The 24,697-nt window shown below is 34.8% G+C and overlaps 1 protein-coding gene across 1 annotated transcript in view; it reads right to left on the bottom strand.

Annotated features, from left to right (window-relative positions):
- Ranbp21 (exportin-5-like protein Ranbp21) overlaps window positions 1-24,697 on the bottom strand; it is a 246,751-nt gene that overhangs the window by 26,885 nt on the left and 195,169 nt on the right. The window contains exons 22-24 of the mRNA XM_090376372.1: window positions 22,623-22,741; window positions 13,232-13,332; window positions 9,468-9,564 (exon numbers count right to left, since the gene is read on the bottom strand). Of these exons, the coding sequence (XP_090232498.1) occupies window positions 9,468-9,564; window positions 13,232-13,332; window positions 22,623-22,741 (317 nt within the window). The remainder of the gene's footprint in view (window positions 1-9,467; window positions 9,565-13,231; window positions 13,333-22,622; window positions 22,742-24,697) is intronic.

The raw sequence follows: 24,697 nt of genomic DNA, 5'->3' as shown, positions 1-24,697 counted from the left end.
AGACAGGCGGATTCCAAACAATTTTTTTTCGTTAACACTGTATACATTATATAAAAAAAGTAGCAAATATCGATTGGTCTACAAATTTAATGAAAGCATAACATTAAGTTAAGGCAGTGGTTTTCGACCGTTTTTTTAATAACAGCGCCCTTAAGTAAATTTTATTTTGTGGCACCCCCACTCAATTTTCTGCTTGTTTAGATCCAATTCTATGTGTGTGTGTGTGTGTGTGCACGTGCGTGCGTGCGTATATATATAAAATATTAAAAATATATGTTATATGATAGTTATTACAATAATATAGCTATAAACAAAATTACAATTAATAACAGAAATTATATACAGGCAACCCCCCATATAACACAGTTTCATTCTAACACGATTGATAAATTGCAACAATCCTTGCAAAACATGGTACTCATATAACACGGTTAGAGAATTTCGGCAAACCTCACATAACAGGGTAGTATTTTTGAGCTTTTGTGCAGGGGAAACTCATCCATATCTAATCTCCGATTCGTGGTCTTTTATGTGTATGCACGAAGACAAATAATTGCAGTCTTTTATGTGCATGGGTGAAGACAAATAATTCTCTATTTAAGATTCCGGCTCACACATACTCCATAATTTCCATTCCTGTGATCAAGACATATGGACAAAAAGCCCTGTCAGCTTCAGGAAGGAAAGTCTTTTTTCAAAATTTGCATTAAACTGTTTTTTAAATTAATTTTATTACTGTAATCATTTTGCGTTCATTTTATATTTGTTTATTTTCTAGAGAGTTTCATTAGGAAGTATTCTACGTATCAAATTGAGGTAAATTTCTCTTATTCTTTTACAAATATTAGCATTAGCATTGCTAGAGGCATATGATGCAAGAAAGAAAGATAAAATACAACACAGAACATATTGAGCACAGTAGCTCTGTTTTATACTAATCACTAATCATTAATCATCAGTGTGAGATTAGTGGCTATTCCTCTCTTTACCTTCTTAATCACATACACTGTCTAACTTCAGTATTTTTTGAAGTTACAATTTATTGTTTATACACAGTAATTATGCAAAGAGATGGGAGAGCTACCACTTGTTTTATTAGTTTTTGTATTCTGCTTTGTGTAAACAATTGCTGTTCTCATTGGGGAGGGATGATGCCTTGCTAAAGTATACACTTTTGTGACAGTAAGTTAGACAGTGTTCATGTCATTTTTGAATTGTTATATAAAAAGATTTGTATCTATTATTGCTATTTATGTATTCATCTGACAAAGCATAATATTAATACATGTACATATGTAATTTGAATTTTCATGCAGATGATGGTTTTATAAACTTTAAAATGGAACAGTGTCATTTATATTTTATTATAATGTTTTTTTTTAATATTCAGCAGAATTAATAAAAGTTTTGTTTTTTTGGAAATAACATGTATAAAAAATAACATTTTTAAACTTTTCATTAAAAATTTAATAAGCATTGCAATTATGTAGTGTATATATTACATATTAAGCAGAATTGGAGGATTAACCCCCCCCCCCCCAATCCAATCCTTTTAGGAGTTTGTCAGAGAGTGCAACATCATGTTTGTTGCAAGTGCAGTGCATCTCTAATGGGTAAGAGGTAGAATTCTTAATAATTCTTTTTCACTAATTCATGTCATCAAAAACTACATTACAAATGTAAAAATGAAAGGCATAAATTATATCTTCTAACTCTCATTAAGCTGCAGAGAAATACAAAGACAGCATTATGAGCTTGTTTCAGTTGCTCAATCAAATCAAATTTCATTACTTCTCAGCAGAACATGTAACCATTCTTTCAGTCACTATACTTCCAAGCATAGTGACTAAAAGAATTAAACAAAGAATCATACTTTTTTGAGGATTACTCTGGTTGATATTTTTCTGTTCTAAAAATGACATTACTATCATTGATTTAATTACAGGTTTTAGCAGATGTACAAAAGAAGCCTTTTGTACATTTATCAAAATGTACACAAACCATGTAGATCCAGTGATTTATCAACTCACTGGATCTACATGGCAGAAGGTCAGCTGGCATCCTCTAAGAATTATATGGCAGAAGCCCCCATTAATTCCTATCTAAAAGAAACTTCCCACTAGACAGATTCTCTCATATTAACCTGAGACTGATCCAACAACTTAATACTGATATTTTGTTATTTTCTGAAGACTAACAATACTGTGAAGGAACTATTAAAGTAATTTCATCTGTAAATCTGTAAAAATATTAACAAGTCTTTTATTGGTAGCCCTTTGATTCTCTCCTGTAACTGTATTCATTTATCAGTGCTGTAATGTTAATAATACTGCATTTTCAATATTTTCTTATAATTTTAGCTATTACCACCTAACATAAACACACTTAATTTTTGTATTTTTCAATGTATAAACCTTCTGGAATTAGCTGTATAGGGTAAGTTGGCATTGGTTAACTGTAAAGTTTTGGGAACAAATAAAGTGACATTTATTTATATAAAAAAAAAAACATAGCATTAGCATAAGTAGAGGCATATGATGCAAGAAAGCAAGCTTATTCAGCATCAGCCAAAAAAAAAAAAAAAAAACACACCACTCCCATTTCACCCCTCCATTCGTTCGAAATACCTGTCCAGTTGAGCCTTAAATTTGTTTAGGCTATCAACTTCAACAACAAGTGAAGGAAGTCGGTTCCACCAACCAACCACCCGCTGGCCAAAGGCAAATTTCCGCACATCTATCCGACATCCGTCCTTCCTCAATTTGAATTTATGCCCTCTGAGGTGATTATTCTGAGCAAGATGAAGAATCCCATTGGCATTGAGCATGCTCAAACCATTCAAAGCCTTATACACCTCTATCAGATCACCTCGCCGGTGCCTAGTCTCCAGACTCTGTAATTTGCAAAACTTAAGCCTTTCTTCGTAAGAGCAACCCTTTGTTCCATTCACTAATCTTGTTGCCCTTCTCTGTACCCGTTCCAGCAGCTCTACATCCTTCTTGAAATGAGGCCTCCAGACCTGTATACAGTACTCAAGATGTGGCCTAACCATTGCCTTATACAAGGGAATAATCACCTCCTTATCCCTGCTAGAAAAATTCCTGTATATCATTGACAAGACACCATGAGCTACTCTTGCAGCTCGTCTGCACTGCTCAGAGAACTTCATATCTGCCTGCACAATTACCCCCAGGTCCTTTTCATTCTCCACCACTGTCAGTGTAGTACCGCAGAGTTGATACGTTGCTCTGGGGTTACTGTTTCCCATATGTAGTACTTTACATTTGTCAATGTTAAACTTCATTTGCCACCTCTCAGCCCATCTGTTCAACCTTTCCAGATCCTGTTGCAGCAGCATAGCGTCAGTAGTGTCCTTAACAACCCTGCCAACCTTTGTATCATCTGCAAACTTGGACATTAAACTTGATATACCATCATCAATATCATTCATAAAAACCGAAAACAACAACGGACCCAACACTGAACCCTGAGGAACTCCACTAATAACATTAGTCCAAGTTGAGCAGTGTCCATTGATTACCACTCTCTGTCTTCTGCCACTCAACCATCCCCTTATCCATAGCAGCAATTTGCCTCCAATGCCACACTGCTCCAATTCGTGCAGCAGTCTTCCATGTGCAACAGTATCAAAAGCCTTTCTAAGATCCAAATATATAATATCAAAGTTATTCCCTGCATCCAGTTCTTTTGTGACTACATCATAGTATCCAATCAAATTGGTCAGGCAAGACCTGCCCTTAACAAAACCATGCTGCGTCTGAGCTATAACTGAATTCTTGTCTAGATGATCCTGCAGTGCTTCTTTAACCAGTGCCTCCATTAATTTACCTGGAACAGATTTGTTATTTTGGTTTTTAGGAGCATTAGCAACTAAGGCCATATTGCTCCGGGAAATGCGGTGGTCATTCTCTGACCTTTCCACATCCTCCATATTTGGTGGTGACGGGCTCGAACCCCGGTCTAATCAAGAAACGTGTGCTACGCACTGCTGCTCCTTCCCACCTGGCTACAGAGGCGCCTACCTGGAACAGAAGTTAAACTAACAGGTCTATAATTACTTGTGTCAGCCTTTGATCCTCCTTTGTGAATTGGGGTTACATTTGCACATCTCCAGTCTATGGGTACCTCCCCTGAGTCCAAAGAAGCTCTCATAATTATGGCTAGGGGTTTGCTTACTTCCTTTGCTGCCTCCTTTAATATAATTGGATAGATCCCATCCACCCCAGGTGCCTTTTTTATGTTTATCCTCAACAATCTCTCCTCCACTTTCCTCTCAGTTATTACAAAATCATCTAGCTCACTGCCAATGTTTACTTTACCTACGTCATTCTCCTTCCTGAATAACTCCTCATGCGTGAATGTAGATGCAAAATACTCATTTAGATTGTTAGCCATCTGAGCAGGATCCTCAACCGTTGAACCATCAATATCCAGTGGACCAATCTGATTCATCCCTTTCCTTCTTGAGTTTAAATAGGTAAAGAACTCTTTTCTGTTTTTCTTTGCATCCTTTGCCAAGGATTTTTCGTAGTCTGCCTTTGCCTGCCTAATCTCCTTTGTGACTTGGTTACAGACCAACTTATATCTATCATAGGCTTCCAAGTCACCCATTAATTTGTATGTATCCCATGCATTTTTCTTCTCTGCCACATGTCTCATTAGTTCATCTGACAACCATTTAGGTCTAAACCTTGAACAATATTTCTTAGTTGGTATGTAAAGCCTGGTAGCTTCCAAGATTAGTTCCTTGAATGCTTCCCATTTTGAGTTTGCTGTTGGTAACATCATCAGTTGGTCCCACTGTATAGAATTTAAATACTGTCTCAGACCATCATAGTCGCCTTTACGAAAACAAAAACCCTTCCCTTTACCTCTGATGGTAGTTACCTCCTTGAGTAAATCCCACTTCAACACACTGTGATCACTGCCACCTAGTGGTTCATTTATCTGCAGATTCTTAATGCATGAAGAATCACTACTGATAATCAGATCAAGAGTATTGCTCCCTCTTGTTGCCTCACGAACATGCTGATGTAGAAAACAATCATCCAATAAATCCACAAAAGCCTTGCTAGTGTGTGAGTGACCAACCCACAAATTCCAGTCAATATCTGGGAAATTAAAATCCCCCATTATAAGACTCTCTGATTTACTGGCCCACTCTATTTCCCTGTACAATATCTTATTATACTCATCAGAGTCATTAGGCCTATAGCACACTCCTACTCTCAATTTTGATCTCCCAATGCTTATGTCACACCAAACTGACTCGACACTGCACTGTCCAGCGATGTCGACTGGCTTCACATCCTTGGATTTTATGTGTTTCTTAACTAATAGCATAACCCCTCCTCCCTTCCTATCCTGTCTATCCTTTCTGTAGACATTGTATTCCCCAAATTCCAGTTCCGCATTCCTTATACCTGTGTGACACCACGTCTCTGATATCCCAACAATATCTGCCTTTGATGTTTTGAGTAATACCTCAAATTCATCAAATTTATTTACCAAACTCCTAGCATTGGTGTACACGCAGGTATACATGCACCTGTTTCTATTCTTAGCTACCCTAACACAACCCATGTGTTTACTTGTCAATGACTCCCAGCAGTCTCTGAAATATCCTGCATCTTGTTTTTCAGGGTTCTGCTCATTTCAATAGAAGCAGTGCAAGAATCACTTCCACCTCTGCCAGTGGCTACTGTTAATCTATTAGTCCTTGTATCCCCCCCCAACTAGCAGTTTTCCGACCCACCTAACACTGCCTCGACAGCATCAGCAAAAATTCTTGCACCCTTTCTATTTAAGTGTATCCCATCCCTGTAGAAGCAATCTCTCCTGTTAACAAGTACAGTTCAGGCTGAAAAAAATTCTACCCCTTGAGCCTTGCACAATCCCTCCAGGGCCGAATTGATCGACAAGGCTCTCATCATATACTCCCTCCTATCGTGTCTGGGCAGAATTGCAGACACTTTCAAATTCAACCCTAATTCACGGCTTTTTTTCAACAGTGACCTGTACTTGCTAAGTAATTCCGCTGGTCTCCTACTCTTAATATCATTAGTGCCAACGTGTACAACTATATCACCTTTTGTGCCCTTAAAAGATGATATCCGCTCTACAATGTCATCAACCTTTGCCCCTGGCAGACAAACCCTGGTCCTATTCCACCTACATAGAAGGTGCAAGGCAACAAAGTTCAAGATATATAAGGGAGATTGATAAGTGATGAGTTGGAGGGGTTCTACTGTGTGTGTGTGCATGCATGCAAGCATAGGTGTCCCATAAAAAAAATGTCGCTTACCAAATGTCAAGATTCTGATATTTGGTATCACCCTTTTATTTGGGGTGGGGGGATTATGAGCAGCAAACTGACAAGCTTGTTTTATCTGGGCTAATGATATGGCATACAAAGAACAGCATGATCTTTCTAATATCTTTAGAGTTTTGGGAATTTTTTCCAGGTTTCTCTCTGGTTCATTATACCTGCCCTGTCTCATCAACAATTACAATGTTCAAGCCTGATTTTCATTCAGTCTTGTAATGTGCTGTAGACTCAGGCCCATTCAGAGGAGATGTTTCTAGTCATTCTCAAGACATTTGCCCCCCCCTCACCCAACTCAGAAACCTGATTCAGCTATAGTCATCTTGTTCTGTTAACTATTTTCAATCAAATAGTAACATCAAAAGGTTATGTCATTTGTGTAAAATGACAAGACAATGCTATTAGGGTCATTAACAAGTTTAAATCCCAATACAGAAGCAGTTAATGGGCAACAATAAAAATGTTATTTCTTACAATAATCCCTAAAAGTTCATCGCACTTTTCCCCATCAGTACTGCAGCATTTTTATCCCAAAAATTTCATTTACAATTTGCATCACACTGCTCTAATACCGACATTTTTGTCCATGCAAATGATCCTTTAATCAAAGAAACAAAGTCACTGGGACAGATCTGGTCTTGTGAATATGGTAGATAGTCAATGATCACAAATTTAACCTCATGAGTAGCAGCCACTGTAGCATTTGTCAACTAGTGCCCTGTCCTGAAGAAACTGTTCATTGTGATGCCACTTTCTCCTTTTATCTTTAATTTCCAAATTGTTGTTTGTTGTTTGTTATTTCGCTTTTAGGAGCATTAGCAACTAAGGCCATATTGACCTTTAATAAGACCTTTCCGCATCCTCTGTATTTGGTGGTCACGGGCGCCAATTTCCAAATGCATTTTCTGGAGGTCTAAACTTGCATAATAACTGCCTGATATTGTCAACCAACAAAATTCCCTCAGCATCTCAAAATACAGAGGCCATGATCTATTGTTAGTTTCTGATTAGACTACATTTGTGGAAACCACCCTGCTGATGACTCTTTCATGCCAATTGTTCTTGTAATTTCACAAATTTTTTTGGATAGTTATCTGTCAATATCCACCACTGTATTGTGGATCTGATCAGTTCCTCAGTTGTGCTGTTTCTGGAATGCCACTGTGATGTGCATCTTCACAAGATTGCCCATTTAAAACGCTTTTGTGTCCATTTCTTAGCTTGTCTGTCTCCATTTTTATATATATATATATATATATATATATATATATATATATATATATATATATATATAAATAATCAGTGCACTTCACACTTATAAGGACCTATATGAAAAAAAAAAAAAAAAAAAAAAAAAAGCAGTTTGGTCAAAACTAAGAGAAATATTTTTTATATGTCAGTTGTAACAACCATAATATTTTGCACATTAGGTTTTGGGCTTTTTTTTTTTTTTTTTTTATCAGTCCCTTTTTATAAGTTAGCTATAAAACTATATTTTCCATATTAAGATTAGGACTTTTTGCTCCCCCCTGCACATGATAGCCAATTTCAAGATGTGTTAGCCCCTCATCAGATAGCAGGTTGTCTTTAGCATAAATTCTTAGACAAAACTGAAAAAGAAAGTGTGTGTGTGTGTGTGTGTGTGTGTGTTTAGTGGTGTATAAACTGTGGAAGCTATAATATGCCTATTTGTGGGAATTAATTAGAAAATAATCAAGTGTAACCACTTCATTTTCATCAATGAATGAAGTTATTTTATGTGATTGGCCATTTAGTATACGAAGGGAGATAAGGTACTTTCTGGAGATACGATACTTTCTTATGCAGTTTAAGCTCTTCAGGAAAAGAAAAACCATAGGACAAGATATGTATATTCCCAATTAACCAGAGTGGTTGGGAAATAAATTTTCCCAGATAACCTACAAAATGAAAGCAAACATAAATGTAACAAAAATGTAAATTTAATAAATTTATTTATACATGTGCTGTATTCATAAAAGTACTAGAATATAAGACCTGATATGTAATTTAATACAGATAATTTTTTTAAAAAGAAAAGAATGAAATTTGCTTTTTCCCTTCGTTTGCCTTCATTTTGCTCAACAAAAAGAACAATCCTTTTCTGCTTTAACATATGGATGCACATGGATTCAAATTAAAAAACATAATTAAAAAATTAAATTAAAAAAAAAAATTGGAGGAGAATGTTAAAATTTGGAATAAAGCAGTAAAACTGAAGGATTACTGAAATATAACTACAGTGACTAGTAGGCAGAAAGCAATGGTTTTATGATATGATTTCTGAAATATTCAAGGGTCTTATCTACAGGAACATTGCAAAATGTAAATAAACACCTGTAATGAATTTTACACAATTCTTTTTTGTTATTTGACTTACGATAACAAAAATCCCCTGGTAATTCCACCCCCCCCCACACCACCACAGATAAATAAAGGTCTATAGTAGTATTTTGCTTTTTTTCTTTTACAAATTCCAACTAGGTTGAAAATTTGTAAATTGACTTCACTTCTGAAATAGTTTAATACAAAATTTATAATTACAAGAGGTAACTGATAAGTTTGCTACCAAGTGTGAATACAAATTATCACATAATTATTAAATATTATATTTTATAAAAGTGTTTGTAAAATTTTAAAAGACAACAATGACTATCAGTTTTTTATTGAGACTTTATAAACTGTTGCCCCCCCCCCTTTATTCTTTAGATTTAGCACCCTGGGATTAAACCTGAAGAGCTGTTTGAATTAATGAAAATTACCTAAAAGAATAAAATTTTAAAGTGATAATGATATCATTAGTAGTAATTAAACTGACTGGAAACGCAAGATGCAGTTTTCTACAAACAAGGGATAACAATGCTGAAAGATTATCATAAAAAAAAATATTAACATTAGAGAGATTATGTGGGAAAAATAAATATTAATTTTTGTTATTGAAACCTTTTTTCTTGGTTATGGCATAAAACTTACATTCATCCATCATGTTTATCATAAAATAGTATGAACAGTTAAACAAATTTTAACAATTTCACACAAGTAAAAACAAAAATTTTAAATTGTAGGATGTTAGCATTGAAGTTATGTCCATAAATAAACTCACCAAATATCATGGAGTGAAGCAAGGAAATTTTTCATCCTTTCTAATGGCTGCTTTAGGGTAGGCGAATCCATCAGGTCTAGTGATGGAGGATTTAATCCTTAATACAAAAGCCAATAAATGAAAGAAGATCAAGATTCAGTTGCCAAATCATGAATATTTCTAACTTAAATATTTATTAAACACAGTAATAATTGATTATGCAAAAATAATAGTTAAAATTTCAAACAAGAATGTTTGAGCACTTAGAAGCGTCTGAGTATTTTAAACTTATAAATAATATAAAGAATATAACAAAAATTAAATTAAGAATAAATAAAAATGAGAATTAGATCACAATGTGCACCCCACAATGATGAAACTAGGCTCATGCTTAAACATATACAGATGTGAATTATCCTGCCAAATATAAGGTTGGTCAAGTCATTAAGGATGCTGTGGTGGGCAGTTTTTTTAAACATATGGTTCTACAAAAATGTGCGATTCTAAAAACATATGTACAATCCCAAATGTTCTTATTTAAGTAGAGTATAGCTTGTGCAGTTCTAAAAATTCTTAAAAAACAAGAATAAAATCTTTCAGTCTAAGGAGAGTTAGAATTATTTTCATTTGTACATTTCTAAATCTGAATAAAAATTAGAAATTTTGCTTTCTGTAACATTCTCAAGGCTACGCATTATATTTCTTACTTGCAGTACTCTCATCAGAAGATTAGAATCTATGGGACTCTAATATTGTGAATGGATTGAAAAGACAGAAGATACTTGTTGACATGGAACTTGAAATTCTGTAGATTGCAATTCTGAGGAAATAAATAAGGAGGGTTGTTCTGAAGAAAAGTGTAAAGGGGATAAATGAAGAAAAGCTAGTTTAGCATGAGTTTGTGGTGAGCAATGAATCGATGTTGATTAGCAGATACAAGTTTGGAAGAAAGAAGTGAAATTACAGATGCTAATTCAGAAATTTAAATGAATTGCAAGCCAATTAACTTAATTAATAGAATGAAGTTTAAAACAGAATAAAAGCAAAAATGTGACATGAGTGATTCAAATGAAAAAGAGAAAAAGTTAAATAAACAATTCTTTATTCCCAACTTTGGGCCACTGAAGGAGTAACTGGGGAAAGGGATCTTCCACTATAATGATGAGGTCCAAAAAAACAGTATTTGAGTAGTTTGACATGCAACTGAAAAATTTGTCCTTGACAGTATATAGGTATTAGTTCTTCCATGGAAAACATGAATTGCAAGAGGAAACTAAAACTAAGGTTCCTTACTAAAAGTTCAAATAAAGAATTGTTTAACTTATGCTATTTTTATTTGAGCCAATCTTATAAAATGTTTAATCAAAAAGTTCAGTGAATGACCTTATAACACTTGAACACACAGCAGTAGCTTGTTTGTTTGTTATTTGGTTTTTAGGAGCATTAAAAAAGCAACTAAAAAAGCAATTTCAGTTGATTCTTGAAATCTAATCAAACATGATGGATGCCTAAAAGCTTTCAAAAAAGATTTCTAAAAATATTTTAAACAGTGGCAGGCTCAATGGAACAAGTCCATGGTTGCAGGAGAATATATTGAAGAACATTAATTTTTTGCAACATTTGTCCTTATATGAATGGTTGATAGAATTTAAAAAGATCTCTGACCTGTAAGAAGAATATAAACAATTAGCTCAGATAATAATATTTACAGTCCCTTCCTGATACAGTACAGTTTACTCAGTGCTTGTTTGCTTTAGTGCTCTATGTATTTTAACAACGTTTATTAGCATTAGCAAGGGCACATATGATGCAAGAAAGCAAGCTTATATAGCAAAAAAAAAAAAAAAAAAAAAAAAAAACATACACACACCCTCTTCTCATTTCACTCATCCACCTGCCCCAAATGTTTGTCTAGTTCTGTCTTGAATCTGTTTAAGCTATCAACTTCTATGACAGATGGAAGTTTGTTCCAGCAATCAACCACCCGCTGGCTAAAGGCAAACTTCCACACATCTATCCTACAAATGTCTTTCCTCAATTTGAATTTATGCCCTCTCAGGCGGTTATTCTGAGTAAGAGGAAGAATCCCATCAGCATTGAGCATGCTCAAACCATTCAAGGCTTTATACACCTCAATCAGATCAGATCACCTCGCAGGTGCCTAGTCTCCAGACACTGTAATTTGCAAAACTTAAGCCTTTCTTCGTAAAAGCAACCCTTTGTTCCATTCACTAATCTTGTTGCCCTTCTCTGTACTCGTTCCAATAGCTCTACATCCTTCTTAAAATGAGGCCTCCAGACCTGTATACAGTACTCAAGGTGTTGCCTGACCATTGCCTTATACAATTTTGATACCCTCTTTCAGAGTTAGTCTGTTCCCTTGGAATAGCAGTATTCACTCAATTACCTTGGGAGGTGTTTATCAGCAATGCCTGAAAGGCCTTGTTGAAAGAAAAATTAACGTTCTTCAATTTGATTTTCCAATCATCTGCAATTCACAGTGCTTGCTTTCAAAGGTGTCTTTTTTGATTTAAATAGACTTTTAAGTCATACTGTAATTAATAAGAATACAGCCAAATTTCCAGCCAAAAGAAATGCTGCAAAGCTTTCCAATTTATGACAAGGAGAAATTTTGAAAGTGTCTGTTTATTGTCCTAAAGTTTTTCCACTATGAGTAATTTACACCTGCGTTAATTTTCTGTAGCTGTGTGTAACTGGCTAGTAACACAAGCTGTAAAAACACTACAGTCACATGTGCTACTTCTTATATATGACAAAAATATACACTATACATTCTCCCACTTGGCAGTTTCATGGGAAAAGGAGTATCCACTCTGGTTTTAATTAACTGAAGTTCTCTTTATAAAAGTTTTTTTTCTTTAAGAACTGTTGTATGCCTGATCTTTCTTTTATCTGCAGGTCACGAAGTTGCACTGCTCTGCAATGGCATTTTCAGTTTAGTTTTAGTTTCCATTTCCAGTTATTTCTGGTTTATGTGCGTTCTGGCACAGCTGTAAAAACACTAGTCGCATGCACCACTTTTTTTATATTACAAAAAATATACGCTACACATTCTCCCACCCAGTGGTTCTAATTAACTGAAGTTTTCTTTATAAAACTTTTTTCTTTTAAGAACTGTTGTATGCCCAACGGGTTTTATCTGCAGGTCATAAAGTTGCACTGCTCTACGATGTCATTTTCAGTTTAGTTTTAGTTTCCAGTTATTTCTGGTTTATGTGTGTTCATGCCCATGTGACTGATTTTAGTTTACTGCATAGGTAGTCTCAACCTCTCTTTTTTTCTTTAAAAAGAGAGGTTGACAGCTAGTGCTAATAATGCAAAGAAGGTGAAATGCTATTAGAAAAACTTGTTATTGGAAACTGAATTGGACATTATAAAGAAACTGGATTCAGGGAGTGCTATTTTCGTATTACATTCAGTAGTTTTGAATGATCTGAAAATTAATAGAATCACAAGATTTTATTGTAAATAATGTAAATATAGTACACATATAAGGTTCCATAATATTTAGATAAGTTTTCTTGCATAATTTATGTATTTAAAGCTTATGTTTGAAGGTTTCTGTTACATTTAATATCATTATACAGAGAAATGGTGCCTCAAAATCAGCTAGAAACTGGTACACCAATCAGTTAAAATTATTTACATTATTTCACAGGATAAATCCCCCTACTTAACATGGATGCATGTAGATACAATTTAAAAAACCTGTGAAATGTAGCATTATTTTTAATGTGATGAGATAATGCAATTTTTAAACTTACCTAGAATGTTGTTCCTGTCAGCATCTGAGATATCAAGCACTGAAGTAAAATAGGGATGAATTCTGGCTCTTACAGATGGCACCCAAATTTCATTTACTACCCTAAAAAGTTGCAATTACATTACTTCTGGAAATCATGGTTATAAATTAATCTAAATAAGAGTTTAACAGTGAAGAAGGTTTGTGCTTCATCTTTCTGAAAAAGTGTCTCCTTCCTTAAAAATATTATTACTTGGATCAACTAAGTATGAAAACAAGTTTGAACAGTTCAAATATTAGATGATTAAGAGAAGAGTCAGTTTTATTTATTTATTTATATATATATATATATATATATATATATATATATTTAAATAATGGCTTAAAGTTTAACATAAAATAAAATAAATAAATATTAAGCTATCATTAGAGGCAGCAAAATGCACATCCTCCACATGAAGCCCAGATATATCCGATAATTCAAAATAAAACAATACAAAAAACATAAGCCAGTAGTATGGAAAAATGTAGAGCGAAAAATTAACATAAAAATAATAACGTAAAATAAAATAAACCAAACAGGAAAGGGAAAGTGAGGTAATAAGACATAAACCGTAGCCGATTGTCCCCTATATAATTTAGCACTTTAAATCCAATTAATAAAACCGTTGTCAAATTTAAAATAATGCCAATTATAATATAATTTAGCGGTACCCCCCTCGAAGGTACCTGTTCCGAAAAACGTGAAATATCACCAAAAAGGGGTTAAAAGAACTACTAAAAGCAAAACAAAATATCAAAATAATAGACTGACCATCATGCCCCATATCGACAGAGGACCACGAGGCCAATACACGAGGACCACCACCATGCAAATCCTCTGCATTGGTGGATTGATCGGAGGAGGAATGGGTGGTTGGATTCTTCGATCTTTTCGCCTTTGCGACGATTTGTATGGCGATTGAAATGCAGCGATTCCATGACCATTATTGGCCTCGTGGTCCTCTGTCGATATGGGGCATGATGGTCAGTCTATTATTTTGATATTTTGTTTTGCTTTTAGTAGTTCTTTTAACCCCTTTTTGGTGATATTTCACGTTTTTCGGAACAGGTACCTTCGAGGGGGGTACCGCTAAATTATATTATAATTGCCATTATTTTAAATTTGACAACGGTTTTATTAATTGGATTTAAAGTGCTAAATTATATAGGGGACAATTGGCTACGGTTTATGTCTTATTACCTCACTTTCCCTTTCCTGTTTGGTTTATTTTATTTTACGTTATTATTTTTATGTTAATTTTTCGCTCTACATTTTGCCATACTACTGGCTTATGTTTTTTGTATTGTTTTATTTTGAATTATCGGATATATATATATATATATATCCAATATTTCAATTTAAATAAAATAAAATTTTGCTGCATAAGGACCACCGCCGTGCAAATCCTCTGCACTGGTGGATCGATCGGAGGAGGGAGGGTGAATTGGTACTTCGATCTTTTCACCATGGCGACGATTTGTATAGCGATTCCATGACCATTATTGGCCTAGTGGTCCTCTGTCGATATGGGGCATAATGGTCAGTCTATATTTTATTATAATTTATTTTGATTTTGTTATCGTTTGGTAGTTCTTTTAATCCTCTTTTGGTGATATTTCACGTCTTTCGGAACTGGTACCTCTCTGGGGGGTACCGCTAAATTATTATATAATTGGCACTATCCTAAAATTTGTATAGCTTTTATTAATCGGATTTAAAACTCGAAATTATACAAGGGTTATCGGGCTACTATTATGTCTATCCTTTTTTTGTTCGTTTGATTATTTGGGTTATTTTTATGTTAATTTTTGCTCTACAGTTTTTGCCATACTACTGGCTTATGTTTTATTTTATTTTATTTTATTTTATTTAAATTGAAATATTGGATGTATTTCAGCTTCATATGGAGGAATTGCATGTCGCTGCCTCTAATGAACGCCTAATTATTTATTTATTCATTTTATTATAATTTAATTTATGTTAATATTTAATATAATTCAATGATAGTATATATATATATATATATACACACACATGATTTCCAATGCAATTATCTTCTTCAGAATGATTACTTTGGTCTCTTTACTCACTAAGTTTCTACTGTTAAGTTTTCACTTTTCTCATTTATCCATTGGATTAGTTTTAATAATCATTCATGAAATAACTTAATTCCCTACCCATGTTTAGTCTTTGTTGACGTCTACTAATTTGTTTTAAGGTTGGGTTTATGTTATAATATGTAGAATTTGCATAATTCCTTTGGAACTTGGATTTTTCAAACACGGGTTAACATATTATATCTTTGAAAATCCATCTCTGAATTTTCTACTAAAATTGTATCTTTGGTCTTTACCACTAATCTTTGTATAAATCACTTTAAACAATCTCCTAACAACACCACTATTAGGTATAGAGACATCCAATTATTTGATTCCTTGGAATTACTCCACGCTCTTCCATCTTAAGATTGAACTGTTTCACGTCCACTGGATATTGATGGTTCAACTGTTGATGATCCTGCTGAGGTGGCTAACAAACTAAATGAGTATTTTGCATCTACATTCACACATGAGGAGTTATTCAGGAAGGGAAATGCCAGAGGTGAAGTAAACTCCGGCAGTGAGCTAGATGATTTTGTAATAACTGAGAGGAAAGTGGAGGAGAAATCGTTGAGGATAAACATAAAAAAGGCACCCAGGGTGGATGGGATCTATCCAGTTATATTAAAGGAGGCAGCAAAGGAAGTAAGCAAGCCCTTAGCCATAATTATGAGATTCTTTGGACTCAGGGGAGGTACTCATAGATGGAGATGTGCAAATGTGACCCCAATTCACAAAGGAGGATCAAAGGCTGACACAAGTAATTATAGACCTGTGAGTTTAACTTCTGTTCCAGGAAAATTAACGGAGGCACTGGTTAAAGAAGAACCGCAGGATCATCTAGACAAGACTTCAGTTATAGCTCGGACACAGCATGGTTTTGTTAAAGGAAAGTCTTGCCTGACCAATTTGATTGGATACTATGATGCAGTCCCAAAAGAACTGGATGCAGGGAATAACTTTGATATTATATATTTGGATCTTAGAAAGGCTTTTGATACTGTTGCACATGGAAGACTGCTGCACAAATTGGAGCAGTGTGGCATTGGAGGCAAATTGCTGCTATGGATAAAGGGATGGTTGAGGGGGAGAAGACAGAGAGTGGTAATCAATGGACACTGCTCATCGTGGACTAATGTTATTAGTGGAGTTCCTCATGGTTCAGTGCTGGGTCCATTGTTGTTTTCTGTATTTTTAAATGATATTGATGATGGTATATCAAGCTTAATGTCCAAGTTTACAGACGATACAAAGGTTGGAAGGGTCATTAAGGACAACCCTGCCAACTGACAGTATGCTGCTGCAACAGGATCTGGAAAGGTTGAGCAGATGGGCTGAGAGGTGGCAAATGAAGTTTAACATTGACAAATGTAAAGTAATACATATGGGAAACAGTAACCCCAGAGTAACGTATCAACCCTGTGGTACTACACTGACAGTGGTAGAGAATGAAAAGGACCTGGGGGTAACTGTGCAGGCAGATATGAAGTTTTCTGAGCGGTGCAGACGGGCTGCAAGAGTAGCTCATGGTGTCTTGTCAATGATATACAGGAATTTTTCTAGCAGGGATAAGGAGGTGATTATTCCCTTGTATAAGGAAATGGTCAGGCCACACCTTGAGTACTGTATACAGGTCTGGAGGCCTCATTTCAAGAAGGATGTAGAGCTGCTGGAACGAGTACAGAGAAGGGCAACAAGATTAGTGAATGGAACAAAGGGTTGCTCTTGCGAAGAAAGGCTTAAGTTTTGCAAATTACAGCATCTGGAGACTAGGCACTGGTGAGGTGATCTGATAGAGATGTATAAAGCCTTGAATGGTTTGAGCATGCTCAATGCTGATGATTTTAAGGAAAGACAGATGTAGGATAGATGTGAGGAAATTTGCCTTTAGCCAGCGGGTAGTTGGTTGGTGGAACAGACTATCAACTTGTTGTTTATTTAGGCTATCAACTTGTTGTGGAAGTTGATAGCCTAAATAAATTTAAGGCTCAGCTGGACAGGTGTTTCGAACGAACGGAGGGGTGAAATGGAAGTGGTTTTTTTTTTTTTTTTTTTTTTTGGCTGATGCTGCATAAGCTTGCTTTCTTGCATCATATGCCTCTACTAATGCTAATGTCCATAGACTTGTTTCTTGTTCTTTCATAATTGGATTCTTAACTGCACCATTCGATATAAAGTCAACTAGTTCATTATACTTGAATTTATTTACTATTTTTTCAACAGTGAATTCACACCTGATACCCGTGGATTCAACTAGTTTCCATTTAGACATGAAAATATTTCCTATTCTTTCATACTATACCTTTGAAAATCCACCTCTGAAATTTCTACTAAAATTGTATAGCTACTTTTAGATTTTAGTGACTTGATTTTTACCACTAAATTTTTATTAAAAAATTACTTTCTACAGTCTCCTAACTACACCACTATTAAGTCTATAGACATCAATTTTTTTGTTTCCTTGGAATTATTTCATATACATGGACTTATTTCCTGTTCTTTTATATTTGGATTCTTAACTACACCACCATTGGATCTAAAGTCATCATGTTACTTATATCCATGGAATTATATCACATCCTTTCATCTATGGATTTAAATTAGTTCTTTATCCTTGGATGTATTTTCTTGCTAAATTAGATTCTTTTAAAATTGGATTCTTACAATACCTTTTTGGACTACAGATTATAATTATTAATCTTTCTCTATCTCAAAACTTTTGGCGATTCTTGCTTTCTACACTTTGATACACTTACAATCGTTCCCATATATAAGACTATTTAGTTTAGTACAACGTAGCCTCATCATTTGGTCTACTTGTATATAAATTTGATCATCATTCTTTTTGCCACCACCTTGTTCAACACTTTTCATTTATCTACCAAGGGTAGTGTGTTTATTTTTGTAATTTTGTATGACTTTATCATGATTATAAAGTCCTACTATTCCAACCGCATTTCTTTTTCCAATACTAATTTTAAATTATCTCCATACACTTGTATTCTAAATACGACAATAGAGGTCACTATTTCCCCACTGTTTTGCATTTCTTCGCAGCTTACTATTAAATCTGTTATGCTTCTATAAATTGCTTCATTATGTAGATATATTGCTAATGTGGTTGAAGTTTGCATGCGATCCGCTACTCTACTGAATTTGTGTGCATCATCTCCCCACCTTTTGCTTCTACTATGTATATTTTCCCCACCAGCTTATTTCTGCTACGCATTTCTAGAAAACTCCAGGTATTGTTCACTTCTTATACTTTCGGTTTTGTTTATCGGCATGTTTCGACCTATTGGAAGGAAAAAATTTCCTTACAATACAAGCATTTGGTATTAGCTCCCTTTTTATACTAACACTTACATAAGCCAGAGCCCTTACTATAAGATTGGGCTTCACAACCCCAGCAAGAGCAGTGTTATTTAATAACTTTTTCTTTGCTTTTTATCTTTCTGCTGTCTATTCCTACCGTTCTTCCCATTCGTAAAACTATTAGTGTATACAAGGGTGATACGAACGTTCCTACTATTTTTAGTACTATTTTTATTGCTATTTTTCCACTTTATTTATCTAAAATACTCCTTTTTCCCTTCCCCATCCTCAATTTAATATCTCACCCTATACCATGTGCTTGTTCCAAATTTATTTATTGAATTATTGGATTCCAATCTACACAAAATTACTTCCTTTAAATCCTACACTAAATTCTACATATTTACATTAACCATATTTATTCTAACTTGATCCTTATTTTTTACTTTAATAAATTACGCTGCGTTGGGAGTACCTTGTCTATACAGTATTAGAAAATGCTAATTTAATTTTCGTTGCTTTTTGGCAATTCACTTTTCTTCTACTACTATGGACAAGTATAGAAATGCAGTTCCTGATACATGGTCAGGTGTAGTCTCCTGATGAAATACCTGATCATGTATCAATATTTGTTGCAGCTGACATCAGATCAGGCACTTTTGTCTTACCTATATTCGACCATTACCTAAATATGTTCCCCCCATATCTGATGACAGCTGTACCACTTTCTATTTTTATTTTATTGGTATTTTGCTGTACTAATTTTTCTTTACAGTTTTCCAACCTTCTATTGGCTTAGTAATTTAGCCCATAATTTTCTTAATTCATCATAACTTTTAGGATATTAACATTTTTTCACCTTTCACATATCTACTACACTTCATTTTCAACTATCCTCACCCTTCTAGTTACTGGCACATTGTGAAACTTTCACATCCATTTATGCACACTTTATTCAATATATTAATACAGACTAATATATACTCTTGCATCCATTAATGCTGTTTTGCACTTTTAGGTGAATCTGTCATACCTGACTCATTAATCTTTCATTTAACATCACCTTTACGGGGTTACATATAATATTCATTTATATATATTACAATTCATTTTACAACTGTTAGTGACCTGTAAAGCTTCAAGAAAGAGATGTTTAAATAAAAAATTCTATACAGTGGGACCAACTTATGATGTTACCAACAGTAAATTCTAAATGGGAATTAATCTTGGAAGCTACTAGGCTTTTCATGCCAAATAGGAAACACTGTCCTAGGTTTAGGCCCAAATGGATGCCAGATGAACTACTGAGACTCAAGGCAGAGAAAAAAAATGCATGGGATGCATATATATTATCAAGTGACACAGAAGCCTATGGTAGATATAAGCTAGTCTGTAATCAAGTCATAAAGGAGGTTAGGCATATTATGAGAAATCTTTGGCAAAGGATGCAAAGAAAAACAGCAAAGACTTCTTTACTTATATAAACTCCAAAAGGGAGAGGATGAATCAGATTGGTCTACTCGATAATCGATGGTTTGACTGTAGATGACCCTGTTCATATAACTGCCAAACTGAATGAGTATCTTGCATCTACATTCACACACAAGGAGTTATTCAGGGTGGGAAAGGACACAAGTTTATAAAAATTCTAACAGGGAGTTAAATGATTTTGTAATAACTGAGAGCAAAGTGGAAGAGAAATTGCTGAAGTTAAACATAACAAGGGCACCTGGGATGGATAGGATCTATCCAGTTTTATTAAAGGAGGTGACAAAGGAAGTAAGTAAACCCTTATCCATAATTATGAGAGCATAATTGGACTCAGGTGAGGTCCACATGGACTGGAGATGTGCAAATGCACCTCCAATTCACAAAGAGGGAGATGGCGCCTCCGTAGCCAGGTGGGCAGGAGCAGCAGTGCGTAGCACACACTTCTTGATTAGACCGGGGTTCGAGCCCACGACCACCAAATACGGAGGATGCGGAAAGGTCAGGGAAAGACCACCGCATATTCCCGGAGCAATATGGCCTTAGTTGCTAATGCTCCTAAAAACCAAATAGCAACAACAACAACAAAGAGGGATCAAAGGGTGACACGATTAATTACAGACCTGTTAGTTTAACTTCTGTTCTGGGGAAAAATAATGGAGTCACTGGTTAAAGAAGCATTGAAGGATCATCTAGACAAGACTACAGTAAAAATTCAGACACAGCATGGGTTTGTTAAGTGGAAGTCTTGTACGACCAATTTGATTGGATACTATGGCATGGCCACAAAGGAACTGGATACAAAAAATAATTTTGATAACATATACTTGGATTTCAGGAAAGCTTTTGGATCAGTGTTGTAACTAGGGATGTTACAACACTGATATTACACCAGGTGACAACTCAGCGTTGTTATGGGCCTATATGAGAGTTTGAAGGACCGGGTGGATGCCCCCAAAAGATCTAAATTGAGGGGCCCATCAGGCTCTCAGCTGCCCACATCAACGCCAGAGCTTGCACTTGGTCATTACGCAACACAGCGGCAACCCCCAAGGCAGGATGCGCTGGTCCCACAGGAACTAGTAGTTGTTGGTGACTCTATTGTCAGGGAAATATGCTTTGTAAAAAGGATAGGTGGAACAGAACCAGGGTATGTCTGCCAGGGGCAAAGGTTGATGACGTTGTAGAGCGGATATCATCTTTTAAGAGCACAAAAGGTGATATAGTTGAACATGTTGGCACTAATGATATTAAGAGTAGGAGACCGGCAGAATTACTTAACAAGTACAGGTCACTGTTGAACAAAAGCCGAGAATTAGGGTTGAATTTGAAAGTGTCTGCAATTCTGCCCAGACACAATAGAAGGGAATATATGATGAGATGTTTATTGTTTATTTAGCTAGCTAACAATAAACATGCTTCGTGTGAACAAAAAAAAAAAAAAAAATTGTTCATAGACATAGTAAATTTTATCGTAAACAACTGAAAAACTCTAATTTTTACTGAAATTTTTTCCGTTTCGGGCAATGGGCCCCCTTTTGATCGTGAGCTCCAATGCACCGCATTGGCAGTCACACCACTGCTTTTGATACTGTTGCACACGGAAGGCTACTGTACAAATTGGAGCAGTATGGCATTAAGGTCAAGTTGCTACAATGTATAAAAGGACGGTTGAGTGGGAGAAGACAGAGAGTGGTAATCAATGGACGCTGCCCTTCATGGACTAATGTTATTAGTGGTGTTCCCCAGGGTTCTGTGTTGGACCCATTGTTGTTTTGCATATTTATCAATGATATTGATGAAGGTATATCAAGCTTAATGTCGAAGTTTGCAGATGATACAAAGGTTGGCAGGGTTGTTAATGACAATAATGACATCACGTTACTGCAACAGGATCTAGAAAAGTTGGGCAGATGGGCTGAGAAGTGGCAACTGAAGTTTAACATTGACAAATGCAAAGTACTGAATATGGGTAGCAGTAACCCCAGCGAAATGTACCAACTGTGTGGTGTTACACTCAGGGAAGTGGAGAATGAAAGAGACCTGGGGCAATTGTGCAGTCAGATATGAAGTTTTCTGAGCAGTGCAAACAGGCTGCCAGAGCAGGTCATGGGGTCTTGTGTGAAACTGTTTGTTGGAATTCATACAGTATGCTATCTCACTCACAGAAATAGGAAGGAGGGAGAAGGAATAATCTGAGCTTCTCTATTTCAAAGTAATAATCAATCACCCTTTCAAGTGATGCTTCATTCAGTAGTATATGGGAATGAAGAATCACATGAAAGGACATTGGTTGGGAATGAATGCAATAAGTCAAAGGAGATAATCATGAAAACTTCAAGAAAGAGACATTTAAATAAAAAAAATTCTAGTTGCATTTATAATAATAATAAAATTGGCGTGTAGTTTCATCCTGTACATTGTCAGGTCTGTTTATGTGAAAGTTAAATAAACAACTTAGAACATACCTGATTACAGAAAGCATCCTTTCCAAAAGAGGAGTAATATGAGGAGTTGCAGGATTTCTGGAATATACAGACTGTTGGTCACCATTTGCTGAATATATAAAACCTCCCTTCTTTACTAGCTAGTAAGGGAAGCAAGATGAAAAATTATTTATCCATCAGTTATTAAGGGAGATAATATTAAGGATATTATTTTTTTGGTATTTCAGATGTATTTCATTTTAGCAAAATTCTTTTTCAGAATCAAAAAATTCAATATCTAACAAATAAACTTCAGATGTTTTAGTCTTAACTCTATAAACATCCAAATAAGATTAACTGCAAATGACCCTAACATTAGGCATAAAATGTTTATCCAGAATAAGATTTCCATAGCTTTATTAATGTACTGAATAAGAAAATTTTGGAAAATAAGATATTTTTCATCCTTTTAGTGTCGTAACAAACCTTCACTCTCCTACAAATCACTCTCATTAAATTTCATCTGTTAATTTCCTCAAAGGTCAATCAAGTTCATCTCCTATTCTTTCTTCATAGGGTACACTCAATAATTCTTATATAAAATTCGTATTCAATAATTCTCCAATAATCCTAATTATTGTTTTTAGTAATTCACTGCAAGTTTTTCATGTGATTAAGTAAACGTAGCACTAATTTCCTAATAAGCATCACCATAACAGTAACACTTTCGCTGCTGGCTTTCCCGGTGACATTTTTGACCTGGGATTGAGTCAAAAATACTTGGTTTTTCTTCCATCACAGCAGAAAAAAAAAAAAAGTTCTAAAATCAGCTGGTTTCCATTCCAAGTGAAATAAAAACCCACATTATACACAAGTGTGTCATGACAATTAATGTTTTAAACAGGAGTTATAATAAACATGAAAAAAAAATTTTTTGCTGGCTCTTTAAGCATCAGCCTTAAATGGTGCAAAGAGGAAATGATTTGTGAATAAAAAAAGAATAGATCAAAATTGAGCACTGTTTAATTGGTGATCTTGGAACATACGATGCTGGCAACCTGCTTTACTATACAAGTCTGCAGAGACATTGTGAATGTTGGTTCACAAACCTTGGGTGGGTGGCCTCATCTCTTTTCCTTTACTTATGTTAATCATTGCAGAGGCGAAGGCATTTAATAAATGCTTTGACATATTTCTCCTCTCTTCCAATTATTTTCAGATGTAAGGATCTGTACGTTCTTAAAGATAAAAAGAGTAAAATCATGGAACACAGCATCACAGAAAGTCACCAACCTTCAAGGTTTGAAAAAGCTTTTAGAGGCTAGGTGAAATATTCGTAACCTTATTTTTTAGAATGGCATTTCTCAATCTATTTTTATAACAAACTTATAAAAAATGTCTGTGATCCATCACTTTGGCTTCTCTCAATTTTCTTATATCCAAAGTATAAGCATAATTAACAAAAAAAAAAAATAAATATTTATTAATACACATATTTTATTTGATTTCTCAATTTTCTCATATCTAAATTTCAGTTGAATCTCATTAACACAAAGTCCAAGGGATTTAATTTTCAAGTTGTGTAATAACAGGTTCTGTCAAAAATGTCAAAATGCGACCATTTCCTTTTGTATATTCATCTTAACTCCAACTTAAGCTTCGTTTAACAATAACAAGAATAATATTTTGTTTAGATTTTCTTTTACTTATGAGAGAAACCATGAGAATAACATCATAAATGAAATGAAAACATCAAACAACATAGTAAAAGCAGAATCAGACTACTATATTAATATTAAAGCAAACAAGAAACCAATCAACTCTTTAATAAATTAATCTAATTAAAAGAAAGATTCTGATTTCATTTGCACTGTCTTTACACACATTGTAAACTACAGCAAGGACATTATCAAATGCAAAAGAAAATACAGCCGGACCTCTTTTTAACGAACTTCCATATAGCGAAATTTTCTATGTAGCGAACTTTTTTGATTTCCCCTTGGTCATTACATTGAAAATAGTTTCCATATAAAGAACTGATTTCGAGATACCTGGGTATGGTGTTTGCACCTCTGGCCTTTAGGCAATAAAGCTGATGCTGTAGAAAGCATGAATCA

Source organism: Mastigoproctus giganteus, chromosome 6, assembly GCF_048544385.1.
Source record: "Mastigoproctus giganteus isolate SK-2022 chromosome 6, ASM4854438v1, whole genome shotgun sequence".
NCBI classification, from domain to species: domain Eukaryota; kingdom Metazoa; phylum Arthropoda; class Arachnida; order Uropygi; family Thelyphonidae; genus Mastigoproctus; species Mastigoproctus giganteus.
This window is presented reverse-complemented; position numbering and strand designations above follow the sequence as displayed.